Genomic DNA, 12,106 nt, shown 5'->3' on the forward strand with positions numbered 1-12,106 from the left:
GAAAGAAAATATACCCAGTGGTGTGTTTTAAAACACGACTCTCAGTAAAAATTACTTACTGAAAACCAAGTGAATTAATCAAGGCTGCTTGCCTTTCCAAATATTGCGGCAATTTGAGAAGTAATATTTTAAAAAGCCCTGAATAATGATATGATACACGCGAGTCTTTGCAGCCTCTTTACCCCCAGATGAATTCTTCGGAGCCCCGGCGCACGAGACTGCACCCACATTCAGGGCAGGTTTATTAAAACAGGAAAAACCCTTGTACGTACTTTTACGACCCTTTGTGTAAATAACGTTTACATAATTTAAACAGTTTGCTTAGCTTTGCTGCCCCATCTGCCCAAGGCCCCCAAGTCCCTCTTCTCGCAGAAAGGATGCAAGGAAAGCCATAAGGTCTCGCCGAGCTGCCGAGTTAATGGCATGTATCATTTACATTGAGGGCATGGCATGTTTGCAAACTGAGCTTACCATTGAGTGATGAAGTGTACAAATGGCTCAGAGAACTCCCCGGCTGGAAGGACGGGTGATTCCTGGGATTGGATTGAAACAAGAAGCAGAGTCAGGAGGAGAGAAGATAATTTTTTTCTTTTTTTTTTTTTTAGAAGGAGAGTAATATAACAGCGACAACAGAAAAAAAAAAAAAAAGGGGGGAAAAAAACCCCAAGGAAGTGACAAAGCCCCCTTTTCACACAGAGAATTTGAGGGAGAAAGGTACAAATTCTTCTGAGAACGTGTTATAAAACACTGAATTTCAACTAATGAGTATTACACAATGGGTAAAAACATGTGGAAAGACACTGAGGGGAGGTGAAAAAAGGACAATGATAGCCACAGGGTAAAAAGGAAAAAAAGTACGGAAAGTTTAAATTAGAAATTAATGATTATTTAAGTAACACACAAATGGTCTTGTAATTAACAAAGAGCTGTGAAATTATTCTTGTGTTGACCTTTGTTTCTTTCACTGCATTTGCTATTTATTTACACTCATGTTTATTTACACTTATTCATTTTAGAGGCTGTCCTCATGTGCTGTCTGTTCCAGATTTAAAAGGCGCAAGAATTTTTAAGAAGAAAAAAATGCAGGATTTACCAGCCCGGTGAAAATAACCACCCAGTATTTATGAAAGGGGAAAAAAAAAAAAAAACCCAAACCAACCCCAAACCAAAATTAAGAGCAGAAACAAACAAACAAAAAAAAAAAATTACAAACAGGGAACAAACAACATCACCATTTGCAAAGACGGGCTTTGCGAATTTAGGAGTTTTTCCAAGAATGACAGAGAGCTCCACTGTGTTTATAGTGTAACAGCTCAGGATGTAATGAAATTACACTGCAGAGTACTTTAACAGTGTCATCTCATTAGACCTACAGTTGGAACAAGAGAGCCACATAAAACAGGCAGCTGCAAATGACTCCATTCTCATCTATTCTCATTTGCTATTAAAAATACCTTTCGGCGGCTTTTTTCCTCCCTGACATCCCTACACAAAGTACCCTGCAAAGTATGATACATGCACCTATTTAAATTAACAAAGGAATGACTTATTTTAATCTCACTGTGCTTTGGAGTGCTTTGGCCATTTGGATGAGCAATATATCATTACATACAACCTTCCAGCGCTGCAGGCAAGAAACTCAGAGCGTGCAGCATTTGGTGGGAGCCAAACAATTTCTCTAGCACACAACTGTGTCAAATGCATGCATGTATTCATTATTGAGAACGCGAGGAAATAGCTTTGATGTAGTGGAAAAAAGAAGATGATAAAAGCACCTCTGCAATGTGTGTGCCATTATCAATGGTGGCAGATAGACACAACGGCAGAGCCTCCTATGTGATTAGTAAATATACATATAATTGCTGTGGCCAATTATCAGAAAAATGAGATCGGTAATTACAAGACAGAAAATTAACTAGAACTCTTATTAAGGCTTTGTTTCCAATTCAAACAATTGGAAACTGCTGGAAAATACAATTAAATCAAAAGTAACTGAAGAGTAAATGGAGGAGCCAAAATTGCTTTACAATTTTCAAAGACTTCTATTAAACACAAGGAGTGTTTGATACAACATGCCCAAATTCTCTTTGAACTTAGACCAGGCAAGCGAGAGGTTATTGTTTCTAAACTTATAAATGACAGCAATATAGGCAGCTTTCCACTAGAGAGTGGAAGGAACATAAGGAAATAAGCAGTGCAATTAAACGTGCTCCACTTCAAAGACCTGCGCAGGAAAATTATTCATATCAATACAGCAAATGCAGAGCCAAACATCAGGCTTGCTTATCCAGCACGGAACCCGGCAGGTTTTGCCTCTCCCCATCATTTTCTCTCCCCCAGCAGAGCCTCCCTGGGCTTCCACCTGAAGTGGCAAATGTTGGGTTTGGGACCGACTCGAGGCAGACCGGGTATGAAACACCCTGGGCGCATTTTCACCGGTCATTTTGAAAACTACAGGGCAAAGCAACGGGAGCCCATTCCCCGGGGGACTGGCTCTGCCCAGCAACCCACCCCGGCTGTTTAAATAAAAGCCAAGTGAGGAGCTTCTTATAAACGTCCCTCTAACGGGGCGGCCAGCTCGGATCAGGCTGTGCTGGGGAACAGGACAGGAATACGGCGCTTCACACTAATTTGGTAGGTGGGAATTTCTGCAACGGCAAAGAGACGATGGACCCATCATAGAGTGAAACTTTGTTAGGACAGGGGAGGAGAAGCTGATGAACGGCTCTGAAGCCACCAGAGTTTCTCTTTGGCTATCCCAAGCTAAGGTGGCATCAGGGTTCGAAGAAGTTGCTCCATCGGCATTAACACCTTGACCACAGCGCTCCTGTAACCACGGCACAGCCAGAAGATGAGGTGCTCCTGCATCAGCGTGCAAGAAAACCTCATATTCATTCAAATAAATGTAAAATGCTATTTTTTTTTTTTGACACATCTTTCTGTACAACGCAGGTATTTCAATTCCATCCAGGCCTACTCTCTTCTGCTCTAGTCCTGCCATGGCCGTGCCTTGGTTGGTTTGCTCTCAGGAGCTGAAGAAGAGATTGTGGGTGGGTGGCTGGACATGAACACAAACCGCATCTCAGTATGAAAACCAGACACTTTAATACAATCTTCCCAAGGATTTGAGTCTGGGCGCCAAAAAATTAATTGGCTATTTGCCGGACAAATTGAAAGCCTTTTGGGAGAGTGCATCGATCTCAGGGAAATACTTGCTGGCAGGTGTGTTTGAGGGCCAAAAGATCAGCACGGATAACAACTTTAATCTCACTCCTGTACATGCGAGTAAATGGTTACTTTACAGTGCAGGTAAGATAGGGGAGGAGGAGGCAGGTTTTGCTTTTAGCTGAACCAGGAAAGTACGGACCCCTCAACTGCTTCCGAAGGGGAATACTGGAAAGCTGCCTCAAATGCTCTTTTACCTTAGCTATAAAGAGAAGACATCCATTCCCTATCTGCCCAGGGCAAGCAATGACCGAAATACTTCAATTTCTGATATTGTTCTATGTGAGACCACCTGAGTAATAGAAAGGTGAAAATATTTTGTAGTCAAGAGCTATTTCTAATCAGAGGAACCTCTGTAACTTGAGCAATCACGATGTCGTTGTATCACAGAATCATAGAATCGCTTAGGTTGGAAAAGACCTTTAAGATCACCAAATCCAACCCTTAACTCAGGTATAGAGCAAAAATTTCCAGAACGACACGAAGCAAATACATCCTATAACGTATTCTGAAGTCCCCCGGACTTTGGCTGATACTCAAAGAGATGGGAATATGAGGAAATAAAGCAAAGCTACGCAAAGACTCTACCAAGTCTACGCTGCCTGTGTGATGCAATGCAGTCACATTTGGTGTCACCATAGGGAGCAGTCCAGCTGCACTCCAACGGCCTGCCTTATTTTACCCACCCATGCAATGAAATCACGCTAGAGAGGCAAAAAAAAAAAAAAAAGTAGAAACCCAAGATTTTAAAGGAGCGAGGAATAGATATAGTAGGTTTAAACTGGGAAATGGTTCTTTCATTTTTGTTAAATACCGCATCTTTTAACCGATACGAAGACCTACGTATTGGGGATGCTGCTCCAATGGCAGTAAAGCCACCAAGAGCTCTAAGGGTCAACATACCATTGGCCTCTTGCATCCCCCGGCAGCTTATTTCCAAGACCGGCTATTTCCCTAAGCATTGAAGCAACATTTCTGTAACTGGGATCTGCTGCAGGAGAAGCCACGATCAGCCTCTGATCTCTCAAAACCAGCCGAACTGTGCACACGCAGTGAGAATGGGGAAGGGCAAGAGGAAAAAAAGTTTGAGTGATGCCTTTGCCTTGTGAATAATGAACAGTTCAAGAAGGTCAACCCATTACAACTGAAAGCGTTTAATTATTAATTATGCACAATCTATGAGCAAAAGGACAAGTTCAGAATGTTTAATGTGTGGTAACTCCGACTGGACCCTCTCTTGGCATTTTGTTATTAGCACTTGTCAGCAAGGTGCTCAGGCATAAAGAAAAAAGCACAGCAGCAGAAAATCTGAGCTAGCAGGAGGAGGGAGGGCTTTAAACTTCAAACACTGCTCCTAATATTTAATTTATAGAGTGCCAAGGCTCTGGTATAAACCATATTGACTTCCAGGGAGTTAGGGGAAGTCACATTATCTAAATGAAGACCTGAGAACAAGAATACTGAGACAATCCCTCCAAAAGCCCTCTCTTTTGAAGGGAGTGATAACATTACTATCTGTATCTTCTTTTTTTTTTTTTCCACAGGTCTGAACAAAGGAAGGGTGAACCCTGAACAGTGTCTCCTGAAGTCAACCAATCCTTTGCAACCTATGGAATAAGAGCTTGAATTTCAGGTACCAGCATTAGCCTCACCTACTTCCCAAACCTACCATTCGAAACGTCTCCTGGTCTGTTTGCTCTCAGTAAGCAGAGCAGTAGCAGAGATGCTACCGAGGCTCAGGAAATAAATCACGTCCAGCAAACCCACAAAGAAATATGGATAAGGCACCTTCCCCTCTTTTCTGTCGAGCCTGGAGGTTTACCTGGACAAACCCAAGAAGCAAATTCAACAGATACAGCCGAGTTGCTTATTTTCTTTGGAAACATTGTCAATGAAATCTGGGAATAGTTCTTGACCGGTAGTACACACCAAAAGCACCCCGTGCTTTTACGCACCTTCCGAGGTCTTACCCCAACAGACAACTTTTTGAGAGTGAAATATTTTGTCAAAGCAACTGAAAATCTGAGATTTATCACATCCTTTCTGAAGAAAGAGAAAGCCCACAATCTCCCCATCACAGGAAAATCAGCAAATACAGCTTTCTACTTAAAACCTTCAAGGCAGCGATGGCAAAGCCTCCAGCTGTGTGCCAGGATCAAACCTGTGTTCTTCCTCCCTCCTCTCCTGGGGCCCAGCCCGATGGACAGCCACGGGGCAGGACGATGGCAGCCTGCCACCAGCATGTCCCAAGAAGAAAGCCAGCCGGGCAGGCTCGAAGACGAGCTCAGCTACACCCCATGGGCAACAGAGGTTGGTATTCCCGGTGGACCCCTGGACCCGGTGCAAATAGGTTTTATCCTCTCTTCTCATCCGCTAGCTCCCGCTCTGCAAAGGGTTAAATTTTCCCATTCCCCACAGCTCCTGCTATTTTGCAATACTCTCTCCTCAGTGTGAACGCTTGTGCAGAAGGAAATGCCATGGTCCTATGGCTCTGTGGCCACAAGAGGGAAGTTAGCAGAGCCGAGCAAACCAAACTTCAGTTCCTCTCTCCTCTGGGTTTCCCCAGCACACCCTGTCTGGGAAATTACCATCTCCTCTGGGCAGATACTCCTATTCTGCAGCTTGCCCGCTGATGCTGAAATGGCAGTATTTAATAAATAACGTGTGTGCTTTACAAAGCATTTCTGGCTTATCGCTTCAGCCTAAAAAATTCCTAGGATTAAAGAATTTTTCTGCAGCTTCTCTGTTACTAAAGCTTTCAAAGAATACACCTGCTTTTATACAGTAGCTGCATTTTACTTTGTGGCCAAAAAGTGATTTTGTTTTTTTTCCAGACAAACTTAAGTTTTAGATGCACCAGAAAGGCTGCCAGGTGCAATGCCATGTAATAAATGCAGTGCCGTTACCGGGCCGTTGCAAGAAGACCAGCAAATTACAGTCTTGTACGTGTTCAGATTTACTCCTACAGGGCCAACTTTCTTTTACAGCATTCCTAAAAAAAAAGAAGTTTTAAAAAAAAGCGCCATTTCTGGCTTTCTAGCCAATCTACTTCAAAAGCCTTGCACAAACCTAATGGCAAGGTGATTTCCTACAAGTAACAAGTTAGCAGAAGGCAGCAATGTCTGGAGGTGGCTCAGAGGCCCCGACTTGAAAGCACTTCTGGATCGTCCCCGTTACACTCCCCCCCCCCAGGAGGAAGGTGAAAGATGATTACATCTCTGCACCAGGTCGCTTCTTGCTCTTTTCTTAGTAGCAGACGCCAAATGTGACAAATTATACGTGGGGGCATTTTGGTGTGAAGTTTCGTCTGCTGGGATCGGAGTGTTGGCAGTAAACTCATTTATTTCCAGATCTCTAGCTGGACGGGAACCAAGGTCGAAAGGCCGGTGTTTTATCCACCAAACCCCTCTGCCCACCTTTGACACCTCCAATCACGTGAGAACCAGCTATTCTCTCAGCAGCGCTACCTTCTCCCCAAGTTCTTGAAGACCTCACGTATGCGTAACCTACATTCCTACCGCACGCACGCCGGCGCTTCTGGTTAAAGACGTCGGGAGATACTTGGGGCTATTTGGTCGCCACTTTTGCAGCGTTTCTTACTGTGGGATATTTTTCCAGAGCCCAGAAGAGGGGAGGAAAGAAGCGGAAGATTGTAATTAACATCAGGAATAATCTAGAGCGTACAAGGTGACGTTTTCTACCTCTCGCCAAGCTTCGTACTTGTTAGTGGAGCTCTCTACAGGGCCTTGCAGAGAAGCGTACAGGTAGCTGGGAAAACAGGTTAATCCTTTAACCGTAACTGTAATTGCTTTCTCTCTAAAACAAACATAAGAATTTTTTCCTCTCATTGCCGGTCTCTTGTCGATCATAAGCTAGCAGAGCACAGCAGTGTTTTGGGTAGAGACACACGCACACGCACATTTCAAATAGCTAAGGCACAGCAGCATGAAACGTAGCCTCTACCTGTTCACACCAAAGGGACTCAATTGAAAAACTAAACCCATTTATTGTTCCCCTTTTTCCTCTGTACACTCCCAATGCATTTTTATTGCTTTTTTCATAAAACACTGCTGCAAATAATCAAGCATGACCACTGACATCCACAAGATTGAGTTTTAGGAACCATTAAATGAGCTTGCCCTCTTGGGAAGGTTCTTGCTCAGGTTGGTCTAAAGGTAATTATTCAGCAATTCCTACCTGTGGTTTTACCTTGTTCCTATATAAGTCTCTGAATCTCATACACTAGTAAGGTCACAATTTCTGTCTCAATAAAAATACACCCTAAACACCTCATCCGCAGGACAAATTATGGTGGGTTTGTGAGCGCCTGTGCACACACACGTGCGTATGCCCCAACACCAGCTTTTCTTGCACAGAAATCTTCAAAACTCCAGAAACATTTGGGGTTAAATATAGCTGCTCATACATTTGAGGCAATGCACGAGGCTCTAAAGAGAAATTCCCAAAGAAAAAATAAAGTTTTGTTTCATTCTGAGCCTTTGGAGCTTTCTACTTCATTTATAGAAATAGCAAAACGTAGCAACCCATGCATAAGGTTACGAAATTCAGCGCTGGAGAGGCAATGGTCTTCATTCTGTTATTCGATCAAGCTGAACGGCCTGTGAATTTCTAAGGCCATGCCACAGCAATGAAGAGAGGGATATATTTAACCAGGTAAAAAAAGAAGCGGGGAGAAACAACTGTATAGGGTACACAGATTAAGCGCAAGTTATTTTTTCCATGGGAAAATCGGAAAATTTATTGGCACCGAAATGCTTCATAGCTCAGCATCAACGCTACACTATCGTTGACTGATGCTGCCAAATGTTTCTAGAGTACGAATTTAAGAAGAAAAAAAAAAAAAAAAAGAGGTCTTTGATTTGTGGAGTTTGTAAAGTCCTTGAGCTAGATTAAACTGCAGTCTTGTGAGACCGAGTATCTCTGTGGGGGCACTTAACAGAAATGCTCAAGAAACTCATGCAAAGCTTCTCACTACTTACTCATGAAGCTATCGGAGTAAGGAGTCATGAGTACAACTAATTGGTTTTTGGTTTAAATTTCTGCCCGAGTCATCCAAATAGGCAGGTTTTTCAATGCTGCCTCCTATTTGTAAAAATAGGATTTGCTCTCGAAAGTCTTCACTCCTCAAGCTTCTAATGTAATTGCAATAATACAATAATTTAACTAAAAGCGATGGACAAAAATCGAGGTCGTTTTCTCCCTAATTCAATACAGCTTAAAAAAAAAAAAAATCTAAACCCAACACCTAAGTCACTATTACACTGAGACAAGCTATAGAAACTTGGAAATCAAAATTAATTTATTTCAGGTTATGAAGAAGAAAGGGTTAGAAACCAGAGCTGACGCTTAACTACAGAGCTTGTGACCACAACTGCTCCAGCCCAGGGAAACCCGGCTTACAGCAACCACCCAAGGGGCTGGCAATAATTGCTTTCCTAGAAGGGATACTCTTAACTAAATAAAGGTCAAACAAAACAGCCCTGGAAAGCTTAAGGAAAATCTAACGGAGTTCCTTAAGTCAGGAGGAGTCCCTACTATTCCACAGCACAAGTTGTATCTACCCAACCTTCTCCGGATGCAGAGCAGATACAACTAAAGCCAAAAAAAAAAAAAAATTAGAAAAGATGGGAAGCTGACATGCTGAGAGCCACAGAGCTGTCGGGTTTGGCCTTTTGGGATCTTCACGGACAAGCTGCAATCACCCAGGTGCTTGACTAACCGCTGATCTGCCGAGCAATCAGGAAAAATGACATTTTTAGAAGGCTTTAGAAATACTGCATCTGGAATACAGCTGGAGAAGTAACTAAACGGTAATTTCCTACATAATACATTTTGACAAGAAGATAACAGGAAAATGAGTAACTACAGGTTGGAGGAATCTTGAAAACAACGCCGCCCTTCAACTGCCTGCAAGGAGTGCAGAACTACGCTATGATCAGAGCGCTGATTTTCCTGGAAACCAAACCCCACATTTTGCTGCAGAGCCCCGTCACCCACTGCTTACCAAACTGAAAATTGAGAGCACCCTCGTTTCAACCTTTTAAACCGAGATTTTTTTCAAATGCAAAGGAAAAATACGTAATTATAATCAAGGCTACGGTTCTCATCATCTCTGCTCGGAAGTGGAATTTGATTTATCGAGTGCCTCTCGCAGACATCAGCAAAGAGAACACTGAACTGGACCACGCGGGTTCTCTGGGAGCTTGCTGGAGATTTGGAGGCTGTGCAGGGAACCGTTACAATTTTTTGTCAGCTAAAAAAAAAAAAAAAATAAATCATGGGAGGCATTCTGAGACCACAAGAGGTTAAAAACCATACTAATTTTACTTGCGATCTTTAGGTTTCTTTGTCAACCCACAAAGAGAAATCAGGTGGCCTGCATTTCTCCGATGCATCATTTCTGGGGTCTGCACCATTAATGGTATTATTCTGGGGCTCTCTTGTTTTATTTCTGAGTTATCTGGAACAGATCCCAATCACAAACGTTTTTTGGTTGTGTGTTTTTTTAAATGCACCTAGCGCTTTGGAAGGATCATCCCATTGCTGAGTAGATTGCATTGCAAATTCTTTGGCTGCCTGATCACGAAACATAGAGCCACATGTAGGACGTCTTCCAAGCCAGGCAACGGCTCCTGCTTCCAGCAGGACTCCATTCTCCTTCGTGTTGGAGTGTTTCTGGAAAGACTGCGTGCACAGCAAGCGATGCGTGTCCTTCCCAACAGGGATTCATCTGCGCTGCTCAGTGCTTTCCACAGAACATTTCGGTGAGTTGGAGACAAACTAAGTTGAGTGCTAGAATATTAAATTACTCTCAGCTCTCAAATAACTGCAGACTGCCTTTAGTGCTGGCTGTGTTGCAGGATGAACTACATTAACAACTCGCCGATCCTCATCTTTGGACCAGAAGCAGGAGTCTTATCATGGTGGGGGATGCTGCGACGATTGGGACTGTTGCTCAGATGAGCGTGTCGTATTTGGAGCTGGATCAGATTTCACTACCACATGGTAAAAAATAAAGGTCCTGGCAGGCCTGTCTCCTATTCACACAATGCTCCTCACTAATTTTGCCATTAAAAAAATAATCCCAGAACCCAATGCTGTGAGGAGCCCAATAACAACATTTAACAACAACAAAGTCAGGCATAGTTTACTGTGATTTGAGAAGAACCACCGTGCCTGACGTGGTTTTGTTAAATTATCCTGCTTCTCACATCACTTAATAGGTCTGCAGAATTTCTGCAAGTAAATACGAGTCCTGGAAAATGAACAAACAGACTTTTTGAACTGCCAAAGTGACCTGCAACGTCTCATATATTTCACTAAGAGTTTAAAAACGGCTCCAAAGATCTCACTACTGCAGAACATCCAAAAGCTCCCATGGACGGTATTTATTCCTCACTGTGCCACCTAACAGAGTCTGAGACAAGTCCAGGATACCAAGGTAACAGAGAAGCAACCTCTTAACTAGTTTAGTCATCAATACATCCTATGAATTAATGGTTAGGGCTGAACAGAACATTAACTTTTGGATTCCCGCTGTGTTCTGGTGGAACGTGGAACGGTTCTACAAAACCCAGTGGCTACCAGTATAACAAGCAACTATGGCAAAGGGTCAAGGTCTCCCTTTCATCATTTTAAAAAACTTCTGCGTTCTCCCATTATCAGGTTCTGGAGTTTTTAGCTGGCCCCAGGGGCAAAGACTGGGGCAAGCACGCTGGCGGCAAAGAACCCCTCTCTTCCACAGAGCTGTTTAATGACAATTTTAGAAGCCAAAACTCCGAACCACTCTCTGCCACACCAAATGACATATTAAGGGACTTGAGGAAAAAAGACCCAGAGTTTTCAACTGCAATGACTTCAGCACGTTACTACTATGGCACAAATGGGGACGAAGATCCTTGGGGCAGCTCGATCCCAGCCTTGCAGATCCGTTCCTCCCGTGTCCTGTGACACTGTGGCTCATCTAGAAGCCGTGCCATTACGGCAGCACCGCTGGGTCCTAGCTGTTCAGAGGCAAAGGCGAGCTACAGATCGTCACTCCTTGCTGTTCCGATCGTCATTAAGGTAGGTGGGGAATTCTGCACCAGTATCTGGGGGTTCCGATGGGGACAGGCTCTGCTCCTACCTCCTGTGAGTTTTAGGACCTCCTTACAGCCAAGGGGAAAATTTGGCCCAAAATTATCAGTCCTACAACAGTAAGCATTTCCAATCTTCAGATCATAGATCATTAGATCTTCTAATCTAATACTGATGGTGGCAACAACAGCTGTACAGTACCAGAGAGTAAAGAGACTTTGCCTCTCAAAAGGTCCTTGCATAGAAGGAAGAGTGCGTATTCACCAAATAAGCTGTGATTCCCCAGGAGACACATCTTACAAAAGACAAAGTGAGGAGGAAAAAAAACCCCAATAGTCACAAGTTAACCACATTTTGCTTTGAGGTCTTTGTACACAGGACAGGGCCGGGGGTGGCAGGAGGATCTGTTAAAGTCAACGCTACCCATCAGCTAGAACAGAGTAACCCTTAATATAAATGTCCTCCAAGACACCGCCACGCCAAGAATTTGCACTTCCAGGTGTGGCAGCTACTATCTAAACGCTATATATCTTATTAAATGACCCCCTAACAATACGCACGTACCGAGCAAGTAACGCTACAGAGCCAATCCATTCTCCTCTTCCCCCCAGGCTCTGAACGTTATGGCACACAGCTTCCATTTAGACATCGAGCGTGTTGCAAAACTGGGCGAGTTGCACTTAAAGAACTTTCAGCTGAGCCGTGCTCTGTAACCTGAAGTCTCAACGTGCCCATGAGCACAGGGCACTCTGCCCAGGAGAGTGATGGCTCCGTGGCATACTGC

The 12,106-nt window shown here is 43.5% G+C and overlaps 1 protein-coding gene across 1 annotated transcript in view; it reads right to left on the reverse strand.

Annotated features, from left to right (window-relative positions):
- Nucleotides 1–12,106, reverse strand: part of MAP2K5 (mitogen-activated protein kinase kinase 5) — a 119,802-nt gene that overhangs the window by 4,708 nt on the left and 102,988 nt on the right. The window contains exon 21 of the mRNA XM_035893213.1: nt 472–533. Within this exon, the coding sequence (XP_035749106.1) occupies nt 472–533 (62 nt within the window). The remainder of the gene's footprint in view (nt 1–471; nt 534–12,106) is intronic.

Source organism: Egretta garzetta, unplaced genomic scaffold, assembly GCF_000687185.1.
Source record: "Egretta garzetta isolate BGI_Z169 unplaced genomic scaffold, ASM68718v1 scaffold634, whole genome shotgun sequence".
NCBI classification, from domain to species: domain Eukaryota; kingdom Metazoa; phylum Chordata; class Aves; order Pelecaniformes; family Ardeidae; genus Egretta; species Egretta garzetta.